The sequence below is a fragment of the Macaca fascicularis genome, chromosome 14 (assembly GCF_037993035.2).
Source record: "Macaca fascicularis isolate 582-1 chromosome 14, T2T-MFA8v1.1".
In the NCBI taxonomy this organism is placed as follows: Eukaryota; Metazoa; Chordata; class Mammalia; order Primates; family Cercopithecidae; genus Macaca; species Macaca fascicularis.
The window spans coordinates 73223279-73237353 of NC_088388.1; the positions used below are offsets into that span (position 1 = coordinate 73223279).

At 38.1% G+C, this 14075-nt stretch overlaps 1 protein-coding gene and 1 pseudogene across 4 annotated transcripts in view; one reads left to right on the plus strand and one right to left on the minus strand.

Moving 5' to 3' along the window:
• PGM2L1 (phosphoglucomutase 2 like 1) overlaps positions 1-14075 on the minus strand; it is a 56479-nt gene that overhangs the window by 15990 nt on the left and 26414 nt on the right. For all 4 annotated transcript variants that reach the window (XM_065528718.2, XM_005579075.5, XM_074014748.1 and 1 more), the window contains 3 exons: positions 13412-13496; positions 10487-10570; positions 931-1124 (listed from right to left, as the gene is read on the minus strand). In XM_065528718.2, the coding sequence (XP_065384790.1) occupies positions 931-1124; positions 10487-10570; positions 13412-13496 (363 nt within the window). The remainder of the gene's footprint in view (positions 1-930; positions 1125-10486; positions 10571-13411; positions 13497-14075) is intronic.
• LOC107127391 (heterogeneous nuclear ribonucleoprotein A1-like) lies at positions 3245-4516 on the plus strand (annotated as a pseudogene).

A 14075-nucleotide genomic window follows, 5' to 3' on the forward strand; every position in this document is an offset into this window, starting at 1 on the left:
TTTATTTATATCCACATCTGTAAAACCATCAATATTACCACTAACAGTATAGCTATCAAATACAATTTGAGGTTTCTTTGTAGTTCTTTATCCTTAGGACATATCCCACTAGAAATGTATAGTCAATAACTGTAAAGTCACTTGAAATAATTCTTCTCTGTGTAATTATGCCTTCAGCTTCATAAATAGTTCACTTGTTAATTTGCTTTTGCCCATATACTCTTTAAAAAACAAAAATATAAATAAGAAAAGACAGAAAGGATAAAAAAGGAATCAATTCTTTTTAGAGTGATTAGAGCTGGTAGCATTTAGCTAGTATTACTGTCCACTTATCATTTTAGATGGAGAAGCAAACAATTGATAGCTTGAAGGGTACATTTTTGAAATTAAAATAAAGTTGAGAAAAAGCTAAAATTATTTTGTAGGATAGGAAAAATATACTCAGCCAGCCAGGGTTCTTCCTAGCAATAGTGTTAGCTATTTACAGAAGAGTTACAGAGATAATTATGGAAATATGGAAATGGTTAAGGAAAAATAAAATCTTAAAGGAAATATACTTATCTAACACAGAGGAAATACATATATTTAAGTATAACTTGTTTAACTTTATTGAGATATAATTCATATACCATATAATTCACCCATTTAAAGTGTGCAATTCAATGGCTGTCACTACATTCATAGAGTTGGTCAACCATGACTATGATCAACTTTAGAACATTCTCACTACTCCTGAAAGAAACTCTAGGCTGGGCATGATGGCTCACACCTGTAATGCCAGCACTTTGGGAGGCTGAGGCAGGCGGATCACCTGAGGTCAGGAGTTCAAGACCAGCCTAATAAATAGACAACACTTTGTATCACTTTTTCTTCTCCTCATTTGCTAACATTATTCTAAAGTGGTATTATCTGATATTCCCACTTGGATACCTGTAAAAACAGATCTTTTTCAGATCTTCCATGTATCTCCTGCAAATATCCTGCAGAGGGTCTCTCTTCAGCGGGCTGGTATCCACCAAATTATCATTCCAGGAACCATTCCAGGGTTCCACACATTCTTCTATACATTTTAGAATTTCTTTATCATGAGGTGACGTGATCTGAGCACCGGTTTCCCAGTAAACCTAGATGATAAGTAAATATAACCATAATCACTTAAAATGCTTGTCAGATCTTTTCTTACCTATAGTAGAGATCTTCAGCTTTACTAAAAAGCATATAAAATTGAGGCCGGGTGTCATGGCTCACGTCTGTAATCCCAGCACTTTGGGAGGCTGAAGCAGGCAGATCACGAGGTCAGGAGATCAAGACCATCCTGGCTAACATGGTGAAACGCCGTCTCTACTAAAAATACAAAAAATTAGCCAGGCGTGGTTGTGGGCGCCTGTAGTCTCAGCTACTCGGGAGGCTGAGGCAGGAGAATAGTGTGAACCTGGGAGGCGGAGCTTGCAGTGAGCCGAGATTGTGCTACTGCACTCCAGCCTGGGCTACAGAGCGAGACTCCGTCTCAAAAAAAAAAAAAAAAAAAAAAGCATATCAAATTGATCAAGCAAAAAATGTCAACATAGGACTAATTTAACAAATATTAAAAGATACAGATAGTAATTACTCTACAGGGACTCTTCAATCAAATGATTATATATGATTTTCTTTTAGAAGTATACCTTAATAACAATATGAGCAAAATGCAAGCAGGCCTAATTATTATGATAACATTATAATATGCATATGCCATAGTGTCCAATTATACTCTTAAACCTATAACTATCTACTAAAGATAATCCAAAAAACCATAGAATATTCCTTAAAACTTAATACTATTTAACTCATTATAAAGTAGTTATGTGATACAGAAAAAAGTCATCTTTCTATTATAAAGTAGAATTTATATCATACCAAATATAGTTTATTAAAAATTAACATGTTAATTATCCATATAAATTTCAATGAGTTTCAGTTTGTCAAATAGCCTGATCAATAAGACATTAGGAACAGTTACCAAAAAAGCATGAAAATGTAATTCTATTAATTTATAGGATTTCAAATTTGGAAGGTTAGAGAACATCTATGGTGACTTCTACCATGTATAGGACACAAATCCCCTCTATTGCATCCTGAATGAAGGAAAGAAGAATACATTTGAATCTGTACTATGTACTAATCTCTATGCAAAGAATATGGTTAACCAGATGACCTAAAAATCTGTGTTCTATAAACACTTCAAAATGCTATATAAAAGAGAAAAAACATTATCTTAAATGCATAGCATAATCCACAAGAGGAAAGGGACAACTCTAGGCAGTGAGAGAAAAAGAATTAAAAAGCGGAATGATAAGCCTGTGGGACTGAGATTGTGGTTACTTGGGGTTTAAGAACTGTCCATTTATCTGGTTCTTGGGTTGTAATGCCCATGTGCAAGATATGGAGTTGGAACTGAGACCCCCAAATAAAAATGGCATTGTTGAAGCATTTCACTCTCAGTGAAAATGCAGAATAGAAAAAGTCCTGCCCACTATTATAGAGATTGTGAGGAAGCGTGTCTCTTCTTGGGTTCTGGGTAATTAAAAAAATTTTCAAATCCAAGGTCTGTACTTCAATTATTTTAGGATGAGAAACAATAAATTAACACAGAAACTGTCCCCAGTCAGTGAAACCCTTGAGGTTCTAGCAGAATTTTTAAAACAAACAAAAAACCCAGAATGCTTAAAACAAACAAAACTGTTCTGGAGGCATGCTCCCACATTTCAGGCCATAAAAAAGATTATCTCCGTAAGTCCTGAAAGCTCACGTGAAAATTTATAAAACATAAGGAAAAAAAAAATCCTGTTCTTTCTCCCGGTCCCCTTCTCCTTGCTTTTCTGTGGACGTGATGCCTGGAGGTACAGCAACCACCATGTGATGACCATGCTTGAGGGTAAGGCCAGAAAAACTGCAAGACACAAGGCCTGACATCATGGAGCTACAGAACCATGCCTGCGGCCACCTACCCCTGGACGTTTTGTTATGTGAGAAAAATGAACTTCTATCAGCTTAAGCCACTTTTGCTGGTTTTACTTAATCTGCACCAGAAAGCATCCCTATCTGATATAGTAACATAAAAATTCATGCAACAAAATACATCCAGGAATAAACGTTAAAAAATATCTGAAAAATCTAGTTTAAAACAGTGTTTAGGTCAGCTTACTCCTTTCTGCCCGTGGACGCTGCTGAGGAAGCATCATTAAAGTCTCTCTTCCCTGCCATCATGTCTAAGTCAGAGTCTCCTAAAGAGCCCAAACAGCCGAGGAAGCTCTTCCTTGGAGAGTTGAGTTTTGAAACAACCGATGAGAGCCTGAGGAGCCATTTTGAGCAATGGAGAATGCTCACGGACTGCGTGGTAATGACAGACCCTAACACCAAGTGCTCCAAGGGCTTTGTTTTGTCACATACGCCACTGTGGAGGAGGTGGATGCAGCCATGAATGCAAGGCCACACAAGGTGGATGGAAGAGTCGTGGAACCAAAGAGAGCTGTCTCAAGAGAAGATTCTCAAAGACCAGGTGCCCACTTAACTGTGAAAAATATATTTGTTGGTGGCATTAAAGAAGGCATCGAAGAACATCACCTAAGAGATTTTTTTGAACAGTATGGGAAAATTGAAGTGATTGAAATCATGACTGACCGAGGCAGTGGCAAGAAAAGGGGCTTTGCCTTTGTAACTTTTGACGACCATGACTCCGTGGATAAGACTGTCATTCAGAAATACCATACTGTGAATGGCCACAACTGTGAAGTTAGGAAAGCCCTGTCAAAGCAAGAGATGGCTCGTGCTTCGTCCAGCCAAAGAGGTCGAAGTGGTTCTGGAAACTTTGGTGGTGGTCGTGGAGGTGGTTTCGGTGGGAATGACAACTTTGGTTGTGGAGGAAACTTCAATGGTTGTGGTGGCTTTGGTGGCAGCCATGGTGGTGGTGGATATGGTGGCAGTGGGGATGGCTATAACGGATTTGGTAATGATGGAAGCAATTTTGGAGGTGGTGGAAGTTACAATGACTTTGGCAATTACAACAATCAGTCTTCAAATTTTGGACCCGGCCAGGCGTGGTGGCTCACGCCTGTAATCCCAACACTTTGGGCGGCTGAGGTGGTGGATCACCTGAGGTCAGGAGTTCGAGGGCAGCCTGGCCAACATGACAAAACCCCATCTCTACTAAAAATACAAAAATTAGCCGGGCGTGGTGGCGGGCGCCTATAGTCCCAGCTACTTGGGAGGCTGAGGCAGGAGAATTGCTTGAACCCGGGAGGCGGAGTTTGCAGTGAGCTGAACTTGCACCACTACACTGTAGCCTGGGCAACAGAGCGAGACTCCATCTCAAAAAAAAAAAAAAAAAAAAAAATTGGACCCACGAAGGGAGGAAACTTTGGAGACAGAAGCTCTGGCTTCTGTGGTGGTGGAGGCCAATACTTTACTAATTATGAAACCAAGGTGGCTATGGTGGTTCCAGTAGCAACAGTAGCTTGGCAGTGGCAGAAGATTTTAATTACTGCCAGGAAACAAAGCTTAGCAGGAGAGGAGAGCCAGAGAAGTGACAGAGAAGCTACAGGTTACAACGGATCTGTGAACTCAGCCAAGCACAGTGGTGGCGGGGCCTACCTGTGACAAAGAAGACATGTTTCAGACAAATACTCATGTGTATGGGCAAAAAACTCGAGGACTGTATTTCTGACAAATTGTATAACAAGTTATTTTAGTTCCTGTTCTGTGGAAAGTGCAAAGCATTCCAACAAAGAGTTTTAATATGGATTTTTTTTTTTTTTTTTTGCACCATGCTGTTGATTGCTAAATGTAATGGTCTGATCACGATGCTGAATAAATGTGTCTCTTTTTTTTTTAATGTGCTGTGTAAAGTTAGTCTACTCTGAAGCCATCTTGGTAAATTTCCCCAACAGTGTGAAGTTAGAATTCCTTCAGAGTGATGCCAGGTTCTATTTGGAGTTTATATACAACTTGCTTGGGTAGAGAAATCGTTGTCTTCAGAAACCTTGGTGTAGTTGAACTTACAGTTACTGTTGTGACCTGAACTTCACCACTAAAAGGGATTACCCAAGCAAAATCATGGAATTATTGGTTATAAAAATGATTATTGACACATTCTATGCAATATATCTAAAATGAATAATGTTACCAGATAAAATTATAAATGGGAATGAAGCTTGTGTTTCATCCATTATCATATGTAATCAATAAACGATTTAATTATCTTAAAAAAATGTTTAAAATGCTACTAAAGAATCTAAAAGAAGTCTTGAAAGAATAGAAAGACACACCCTATTCTTGAATAGGGAGACTCAATTATTAAAATATCAAAGCTCTCTAAATTAATAGTAAATAAAATATGATACCAATAAAAATGCCAAAATAACTTTGTTTTCAAATGGGAAAAATACCATAATATCATGCATGGAAAAATAACATAAATAAAGTCAAGAGGACTGCGAGGAAATGTCTGCAAAACAGATGGCCAAGAGCTGCTTCTTACATAGAAAGAGTTCCCATAAATCAATAAGAAACAGCAAAAGAATAATGAGCAAATAGTTTAACAGATGCAAAACTATAAAACTCCTAGAAGATATGATGAGAGGAAGTCTAGAGGATCTTGGGTTTGGCAATAACTATTTTTTTTTTTTTCAGATGGAGTTTCACTCTTGTTGCCCCGGCTGGAGTGCAATGGCACAGTCTCGGCTCACTGCAACCTCTGCCTCCCAGGTTCAAGCGATTCTGCTGCCTCAGCCTCCCGAGTAGCTGGGATTACAGGTGCCTGCCACCATGCCCAGCTAATTTATTTTTTATTTTTTATTTTTTATTTTTAGTAGAGACGGGGTTTCACCATGTTAACCAGGCTGGTCTCAAACTCCTGACCTCAGGTGATCCACCCGCCTTGGCCTCCCAAAGTGCTGGGATTACAGGCATGAACCATGGTGCCCAGCTGGCAATAAATTTTTAGGTACACCACCAAAGGCATGATCCATGAAAGAAAGAATTGATAAGCTGGATTTAAAATGAAAATAAAATTTTCTGCTCTGCAAAAGACACTGCCAAGTGAATAAAAAGACAAGCCGGACTGGGAGAAATATTTGCGAAAGATATATCTGAAAAAGGACTGTTATCCAAAATATATAAAGAATTCTTAAAACTCAACAATAAGAAAGCAAAACAGACACTTCACCAGAAAGAATACACAGATGGCAAAGAAGCATATGAAAACATGTTTCACATCGTATGTCATCAGAAAAATGGAAATTAAAACAACAATGAGATACTACTGCACACCTATTAGAATGGCCAAAATCCACAACACTGACAATAGCAAATGCTGGCAAGGATGTGGAGCAACAGAAGCTCTCATTCATTGCTGGTGGGGATTTAAATAGCCACTTTAGATACAGTTTGGCAGTTTCTTACAAAACTAAACATACTCTTGTCATATGATTCAGCACTCACACTCCTTGGTATTTACTCAAAGGAATGAAGACTTATGTCCATACAAAAATGTGCACACAAATGTTTATAGCAGCTTTATTCATAATTGCCAAAACTTGGAAGAATCTATGATGTTCTTCAGTAGGTGAATGGGGAAATAAACTGTGGTACATCCAGACAATGGAATATTCTTCTTCTGTGCTAAAAAAGAAATGAGCTATCCAGCCATGAAGAGACATGGAGGGAATTACTATGTGAAAGAAGCCAATCTAAAAAGGCTATATATTGTATATTCCAACAATATGACACTCTGGAAAAGGTAAAACTGTGGAGACAGTAAAAAGATCAGTGTTTGCCAGGGGTTAAAGAGGAGAAATGGATGAACAGGCACAACACGGAGAATTCTGGAGGCAATGGAAATACTCTGTATGAAACTATAATGGTGGATACATGTCATTATTCATTTGTCAAAACCCAAAGAATGTACAAATGAAGAATGACCCTAACATAAACTATGGGCTTTGGGTGATAATGACATGTCAATGCAGGCTCATCAAATGTACCACTCTGGTGGCGGATGTTGTTAATGCATATGTGGGGACAAGTGGGTACATGGGAAATCTCGGAACCCTCTGCTGAATTTTGCTGTGAATCTAAAACAGCTCTACAAAATAAAGTTTGTTAAAAAACAATCCTTTAACAGACTTCTCAGAAAGGGAAACACAAGTATCTTATAAATACATGAAAAGACACTCAACCCCACTTATAAGACAGGTACAGATTAAAAATAACATTTCTACCAATCTGATTGGCAAAGATTAAAAGCTTTGATGATACAATCATGGAAGATAAAGGATAAAGGCCCTCATATATTGTCGATGAGGTTATTAAATGGCACGACCACCTTGAATAGGGAATGCCAAACTTTCTTTGCATATTCCTTTTGATCCAAAAGTTTCACCTCTAGGCCAGGCACAGTGGCTCACAGCATTCTGGGAGGCGGGGGCAGGAGGATCACTTGAGGCCAGAGGTTCAAGACCAGCCTGGCCAACATGGCAAAATCCTGTCTCTACTAAAAATACAAAAATTAGCTAGGTGTGGTGGTGCATGCCTGTAGTACCAGCTACCCAGGAGGCTGAGGCAAGAGAATAGCTTGAACCTCGGAGGCGAAGGTTGCAGTGAGCCGAGGTTGTGCCACTGCACTCCAGCTTGGGTGACAGAGCGAGGCTCCATCTCAAAAAACAAACACAAAAACACAAAAACTCCAAAGTTTCACCTCTAAAAATCTATCGTACAGATCAGCAGTGCCCAAAAGAAGTATGTGCACCACAAATGCAAGCCACATATAAAATTTAAAATTTTCTAGTAGTCACATTAAAAAATGCATAGATGAAATTAATTTTATGAATAAAGCATATATATTCATGCACATATATATTCATATCATTCATATGTGTATATATTCATGCCATTCATACATATGTATATCTGCTTCATTCATCTTTAAAAATCTATATAGATGAATCATAATTTATATAATCAATCCTCTATCGATGAACATTTCATTTGCTTCTGATCTTCTGCTATGTATAAACAGTGCCACAGTAAACATTCTTCTACATTCATCTTTGTTTTATTTTTTTCTTTTTTGAAACAGAGTTTTACTCTGTAGTCCAGGCTGGAGTGCAGTGGTGTGATCACAGTTCACTGCACTCTCTGACAGAGGAGCCCTCTCCTCTCCCGGGCTCTCCAAAAAATACAATGTCACATATACAAATATATACATATACAAACACACACATATACATATATATTTTTTCCTTAATATACAAGCACAGGTTAAAATATACATATTGACTATATATACACATGTATGTATATATATGTACATCTATATGTGTGTATGTATACATGTATATACATATATACACATACATACACATAGAACGAGAAGAGGGGAAGGGAGAGGGAGAAAGAAAAAGACAGTCTGTAAGACATATTGTTGTATGAAATCAGCAAGGCACAGAACACTATTATATAGTACCCTACCATTTATGGGGAAAAAGACGGGGAAGTGACAAACACATATATATTTATATATGTGTGGACTATCCCTAAACAGAAATGAAAACTGGAAACAGTATTTGCTTCTGAGAAACGGTACTAGGGGACAGAGATAGGACAGATACTTTTTACTGTTTAACTTTTTAACCTTGTGCTTACATATTAAGGAGAAAAAATATTTGAGGGTCCACTATGTGCCAAATATGTTCAATAGCAATGAATATCAAGGCAGACTAAGTCTCTCTACCTACGAACTTATATTTAGGGGATGGGGGTGAGGAGGGTCAAATAAATAAGATAATTCATCATAAAGAAACTAGATCCACAGCCTGGGCAACATAGCAAGACCCTGTCTCTACTAAATATAAAAAAATTAGCTGGGTATGGTGACTTATGCCTGTGGTTGGGAGGCTGAGGCAGGAGGATTGCTTGAACTTGGAAGGTTGAGGCTGCAGTGAGCTGTGATTGTGCCACTGCACTCCAGCCTTGGTGACAGAGCAAGACCTTGTCTTAAAAAATAAAAATAAACAAATAAAAAAAGAAAGAAAGAGAGAGAGAAGGAAGGGACGGAGGGAGGAAGAAAAAAAAAAGGCAGGCAAGTGGTATACACCTGTAGCCCCAGCTACATGAGAGGCTGAGGCTGGAGAACTCCCTGAGTTTAGGAGTTTGAGGCTACAGTGATCATACCACTGCACTGAAGGAGGACCACTCTTAGGTGTATATGCTGTGGAGGAATCAAGAACTCTCTAACAGACACCTCTAACAGGAACCTCAAAAGTAGTGTATCTAGAACAGAGTTCTTGATTACCCCACAACATATACACCTAAGAGTGGTCCTCCTTCAATCTCTTATCTCTGTAAATTAACATTACCACCCACCCAAACAAAAACCAAGAATCATTCTTGATTACTTCCTTTCCCTAACATTTAATCTACTAACAGGTTCTACAGATGCTGTGGCTAAAATAGAGGTTGAATATGTTTACCTCTGCCCATGTCCTCTACCAATCACCATTCTAAACCATTGTTGTCTTCTGTCTGAACCAAAGCATCCTAACTGGTCTCTTCCCTGCTTCCATTGTTCTCCCTGCAATCCATCCTCCACGAAGCAGACAGTGATCCCTTAGAACATAAACTTTCCTGCTTAAAGTTCTTCAGTGGCTTCTTATTCTTTTGATAAAACCCAACCCCCTTGCCTTGGAGCTTATAAGTCTGCATAATCTGCCTCCTGCTTGTTTCTTCATTCCTTCCCTTCCTGTGCTCACTGCATTCCAGTCATACCGCTGCTACCCTCTGTTCTCTAGCTCCTCCAACATAGCAAGTGCTAATTTTGCTCTAACATGTGTGGTGACCCAAAACTCTATAACTTAAGTCCAGATTTCTCCCCTGAGCTACAAGTCTATATATCCAACTACCTATAGGAACGCAGGCTTATCACCCACTCAGAAGCCCCAAACGGTGGTTCAATACTGTGCTGCATTCTTCTATTTCCCCTCCAGAGCCACTTTTCACCCTTCTCCACTCTGCTTTCTGCCACAGAGGCTGACCTATCAAGTGGAATCCTGTGGCCAACAAGGAGCTCCAGCAGAAAGTCAGAGGGAGAGGAGAGTGAGGATAAGGTACCATTCCTCTGGCTCTGTTGTTGAAAACTCCCACTCATTTTTCAAGTTCTTGCTGCAATGTGACTTTATGAAATGGTAGAGAGGATGGATTTAGGAAGGGATAGAGAAATCAAGGACAATTAGAAATAAAAGAACTAAAGAAGAGATTTTTGTAATCGTACACATTGAGAAATAATAAATGCCATTAGGGATACACATTCTTTGAGGACCAGCCTCAGTGTTTTTAACCTTTTGTTCCCAACGTCTAGCTCTGCTCTCCAGTATAGAAAACATACTCAGCACATATTATTTGAATAAAAAAGATGACCTATAAGATAAACAAAGGTCAGGAGTCCAAGGTTTACCTTGTATCCATTGTCTTCCTTGCGGTTGTGAGAGGCAGTAATCATCACACCTGCAACTGCTTTGAGCTTCTGAACTGCATATGGCTGAAAAATAAATAACACCATAGTTCCATTTTGCTTCCTAGCTATTTACACATTTGACATGAGAATAACTTTGATTAAATGACAGGAAAAGCATTATAGTATGATATTGCTTTTGTTAATACACTCTTTATTTTCTATTTACTTGATTTTTCCTTATACCTTTATTATAAGATTTCCTTCCTTTTACTTTTTTGGATTTCTTCTGTTTTAGCACAAACATGTTAAGCGAAAGCCAACTCATTATTTTAAAATCTTTTTTTTCCTTACATATTCATTAAGGCTATACATTTCCCTCTAAGTAGGGCTTTAGTTAAAACCCATAATTTTTACTATGTATTGTTTTCATTATTGCTCACTTTTAAATACCTACAGGCAGTCCTTGCTTTGCTCAGTTCCTATACATGAATTACTGATATTATGCTTTTGTTAAATAGCTCCAGTCTCCCAACAACATGTTCAAATTTCATTTACCACAGTAATATTAACCATAACTGCATCAAGTACACACTTGGCTTCTAGCTCTTCAGTCCACACATCCCTACATTTATAACAGAGCCACATCATGATGAGTGATCAATCATGTCACTCTTTAAAAGGGTGTCAGTGATTGGTCACTGAGCATCTGTTTTTTAGCGCTCACACAAACTGCAAAACATGTGGCTCTATTGCCTCCTTTTCTCCCAGTAATAGACCCATATGACAGTATACAAAAATGGATAATGGAAAGTAGGAATTAGCCAACAAAGGTGAAAGTGCAGCAAATAAACAAAAAGGAGTAATAATAGAGGGAAATTTGAATTGAACATAAATGAAGTTATAGAAAAAATAAGTGGGAATGCTGACACTGCTGCCATTCAAGAGACTTTAGACATACTACCAGGGAAGTGTAGTGAAGGGGAACACATGGATTAAATGAGGAACGAGACTGTGATGAGAAGGATGAAGATGTCCCAGAAGAAGTGACACCAACAAAGAAACCTTCACATTAAAGGAACTCCCAGAGATATTTCACAAGATTGAAATTAACAAAGGATAAGATGCTGGACGTGTATCCAAACTCAGAAAGGTATATTAACGATTTGCCAAGGCACAGATCAAGATGCTTGCTTGTAATATAAGTAAGTTATAACCACAAGAAGCAAGCTCTAGGCCGGGCGCGGTGGCTCAAGCCTGTAATCCCAGCACTTTGGGAGGCCAAGACGGGCGGATCACAAGGTCAGGAGATCGAGACCATCCTGGCTAATACGGCGAAACCCCGTCTCTACTAAAAAAAAAAATACAAAAAACTAGCCGGGCGTGGTGGCGGGCACCTGTAGTCCCGGCTACTTGGGAGGCTGAGGCAGGAGAATGGCATGAACCCGGGGGGCGGAGCTTGCAGTGAGCCGAGATCGCGCCACTGCACTCCAGCCTGGGGCACAGAGCAAGACTCCGTCTCAAAAAAAAAAAAAAAAAAAAAAAAGAAGCAAGCTCTGTTTATCTCCTGATAAGTTTTATTTATTGATTGATTGAGACGGAGTCTTGCTCTGTTGTCCAGGCTGGAGTTCAGTGGCACGATCTCAGCTCACTGCAACCTCTGCCTCGCAGGTTCAAGCAATTCTCGTGCCTCAGCCTCCTGAGTAGCTGGGATTACAGGCATGCGCCACCATGCCTGGCTAATTTTTGTATTTTTAGTAGAGATCGTGTTCCACTGTGTTGGTCAGGCTGGTCTGAAACTCCTGACCTCAGGTGATCCACCTGCCTTGGCCTTCCAAAGTGCTGGGATTACAGGCATGAGCCATCACCCCCAGCCTCCTGATAAGTTCTTTTTACAAAGAAATAAAGTACTTTAGTTATCAATGTTTCTTAATGTTTTAAATTACAATGTACTAAATAAACATTAGTTTTACCATTGTTTTTTCTTTTTCCTTATACATTTTTACCCAAGAGTAAGAGTGTTTTTAATGTTGTGGCAAAAAAAAAAAAAAAAAGTTAAAGGTCATGGAACAGTCATAATTTTTCTCATTGATGATTAAGATCATCTGGCATTTTCTTAATCCAGTCTATCATTGATGGACATTTGGGTTGGTTCCAAGTCTTTGCTATTGTGAATAGTGCCGCGATAAACCAACATGGCACATGTATACATATGTAACAAACCTGCACGTTGTGCACATGTACCCTAGAACTTAAAGTATAACCAAAAAAAAAAAAAAAAAAAGAAAAGATCACTTGGCATGGTTTTGGCTTATACAACTGTCTTTATAGCCCCCACACTCTGTGCAAAGCAAGGACTGCCTGTCATTTCTAATCTGCATTATGTTATCTTCCTTAATCCATGAATAGTTTATGAATGTGTTTTTAAAATTCCAAACATGGGAGGATTTATGGGCTTTTTTATTTCTGATTTTATTGCATTGGGGTCCAGGTATATGGCTTGATAAGCAGCTCTTTGGCATTTGCTGAGACTGTGATTCTGCTTAATAATAATGTAAATCCTATCATCATACAATAGAGAATTTTTACACACATACACACACACACCCAGATCAAGTCAGCTGACAATGTGTTCAAATCTATCCTTCATCATTTTTGTCTGCCCAATGAATCAATTTCTGAAAGAAGATATTAAAATATTCCACTATAACTGTAGACTTGTCAACGTTTATAGATCAAGTTCTCAGCTAAGTTGAACAAATGTCTGTTGAATGAAAATAAACTCAAAGCAAAATTTGTTTTTCTTCCATTGGTCCCTTATATTACTCCACACAGAACTACATGCACAAAAAAGATTTGAATCCTAGTTGATTTCAGAAATATTTTCAAGAGCAGCAAGCTCTATGATCACCAACACAACACACTTACTACAAAAGGTGTAGGAACATATCTTGAAAAAAGGTACACAGGAACATCTTTGGCCAGCAAGACTGCAGCAGTGAGTTTAGCAAGCCTAAAAAAAGGGAGATTTCATTTAGTCCTTTGCCTGCCATACTTTTTAAAAACCAACCTTCCACATAGATGTTTCATATGATAATTAGTCTGAATAAATAGTAGCCTAATATATCCTATTCTTATAATAACTGATTATTTAAACTTCATGCCCTAATTGGAAAATTTTAAATAAATAAGATTTTTTTTTAAAAAAAGAGTTTAACAACTAATAGAATTGACATTTCAATTTCCTCTTTTTCCCTCATTCATCTTTTGATGGCTCTTTTACTAAGAAATAAAATCTGTAAAAGGCAAAAAGAATGGAAAAAGTGATATGAGACTTTGATAAACTCAATATGCATTATTACCCCGAAAAAACACCCTAAGACTAATCTAATAGGCATATAATGAGAATATAAGCTACATAATGACTACTGCCCAGTGCCTTTGCCAAAATACTAAAGTAATAAGCTATGATGTCATTCTAAATATGAACTCTAAATATTTTAAATTTTTACTTCTTTCTGTAAAATCTAAAGCTTTTCTTTGAAACACTTTTTATTCTATTTCAGCTCTAAAGTAAATATTAGCATGTGAT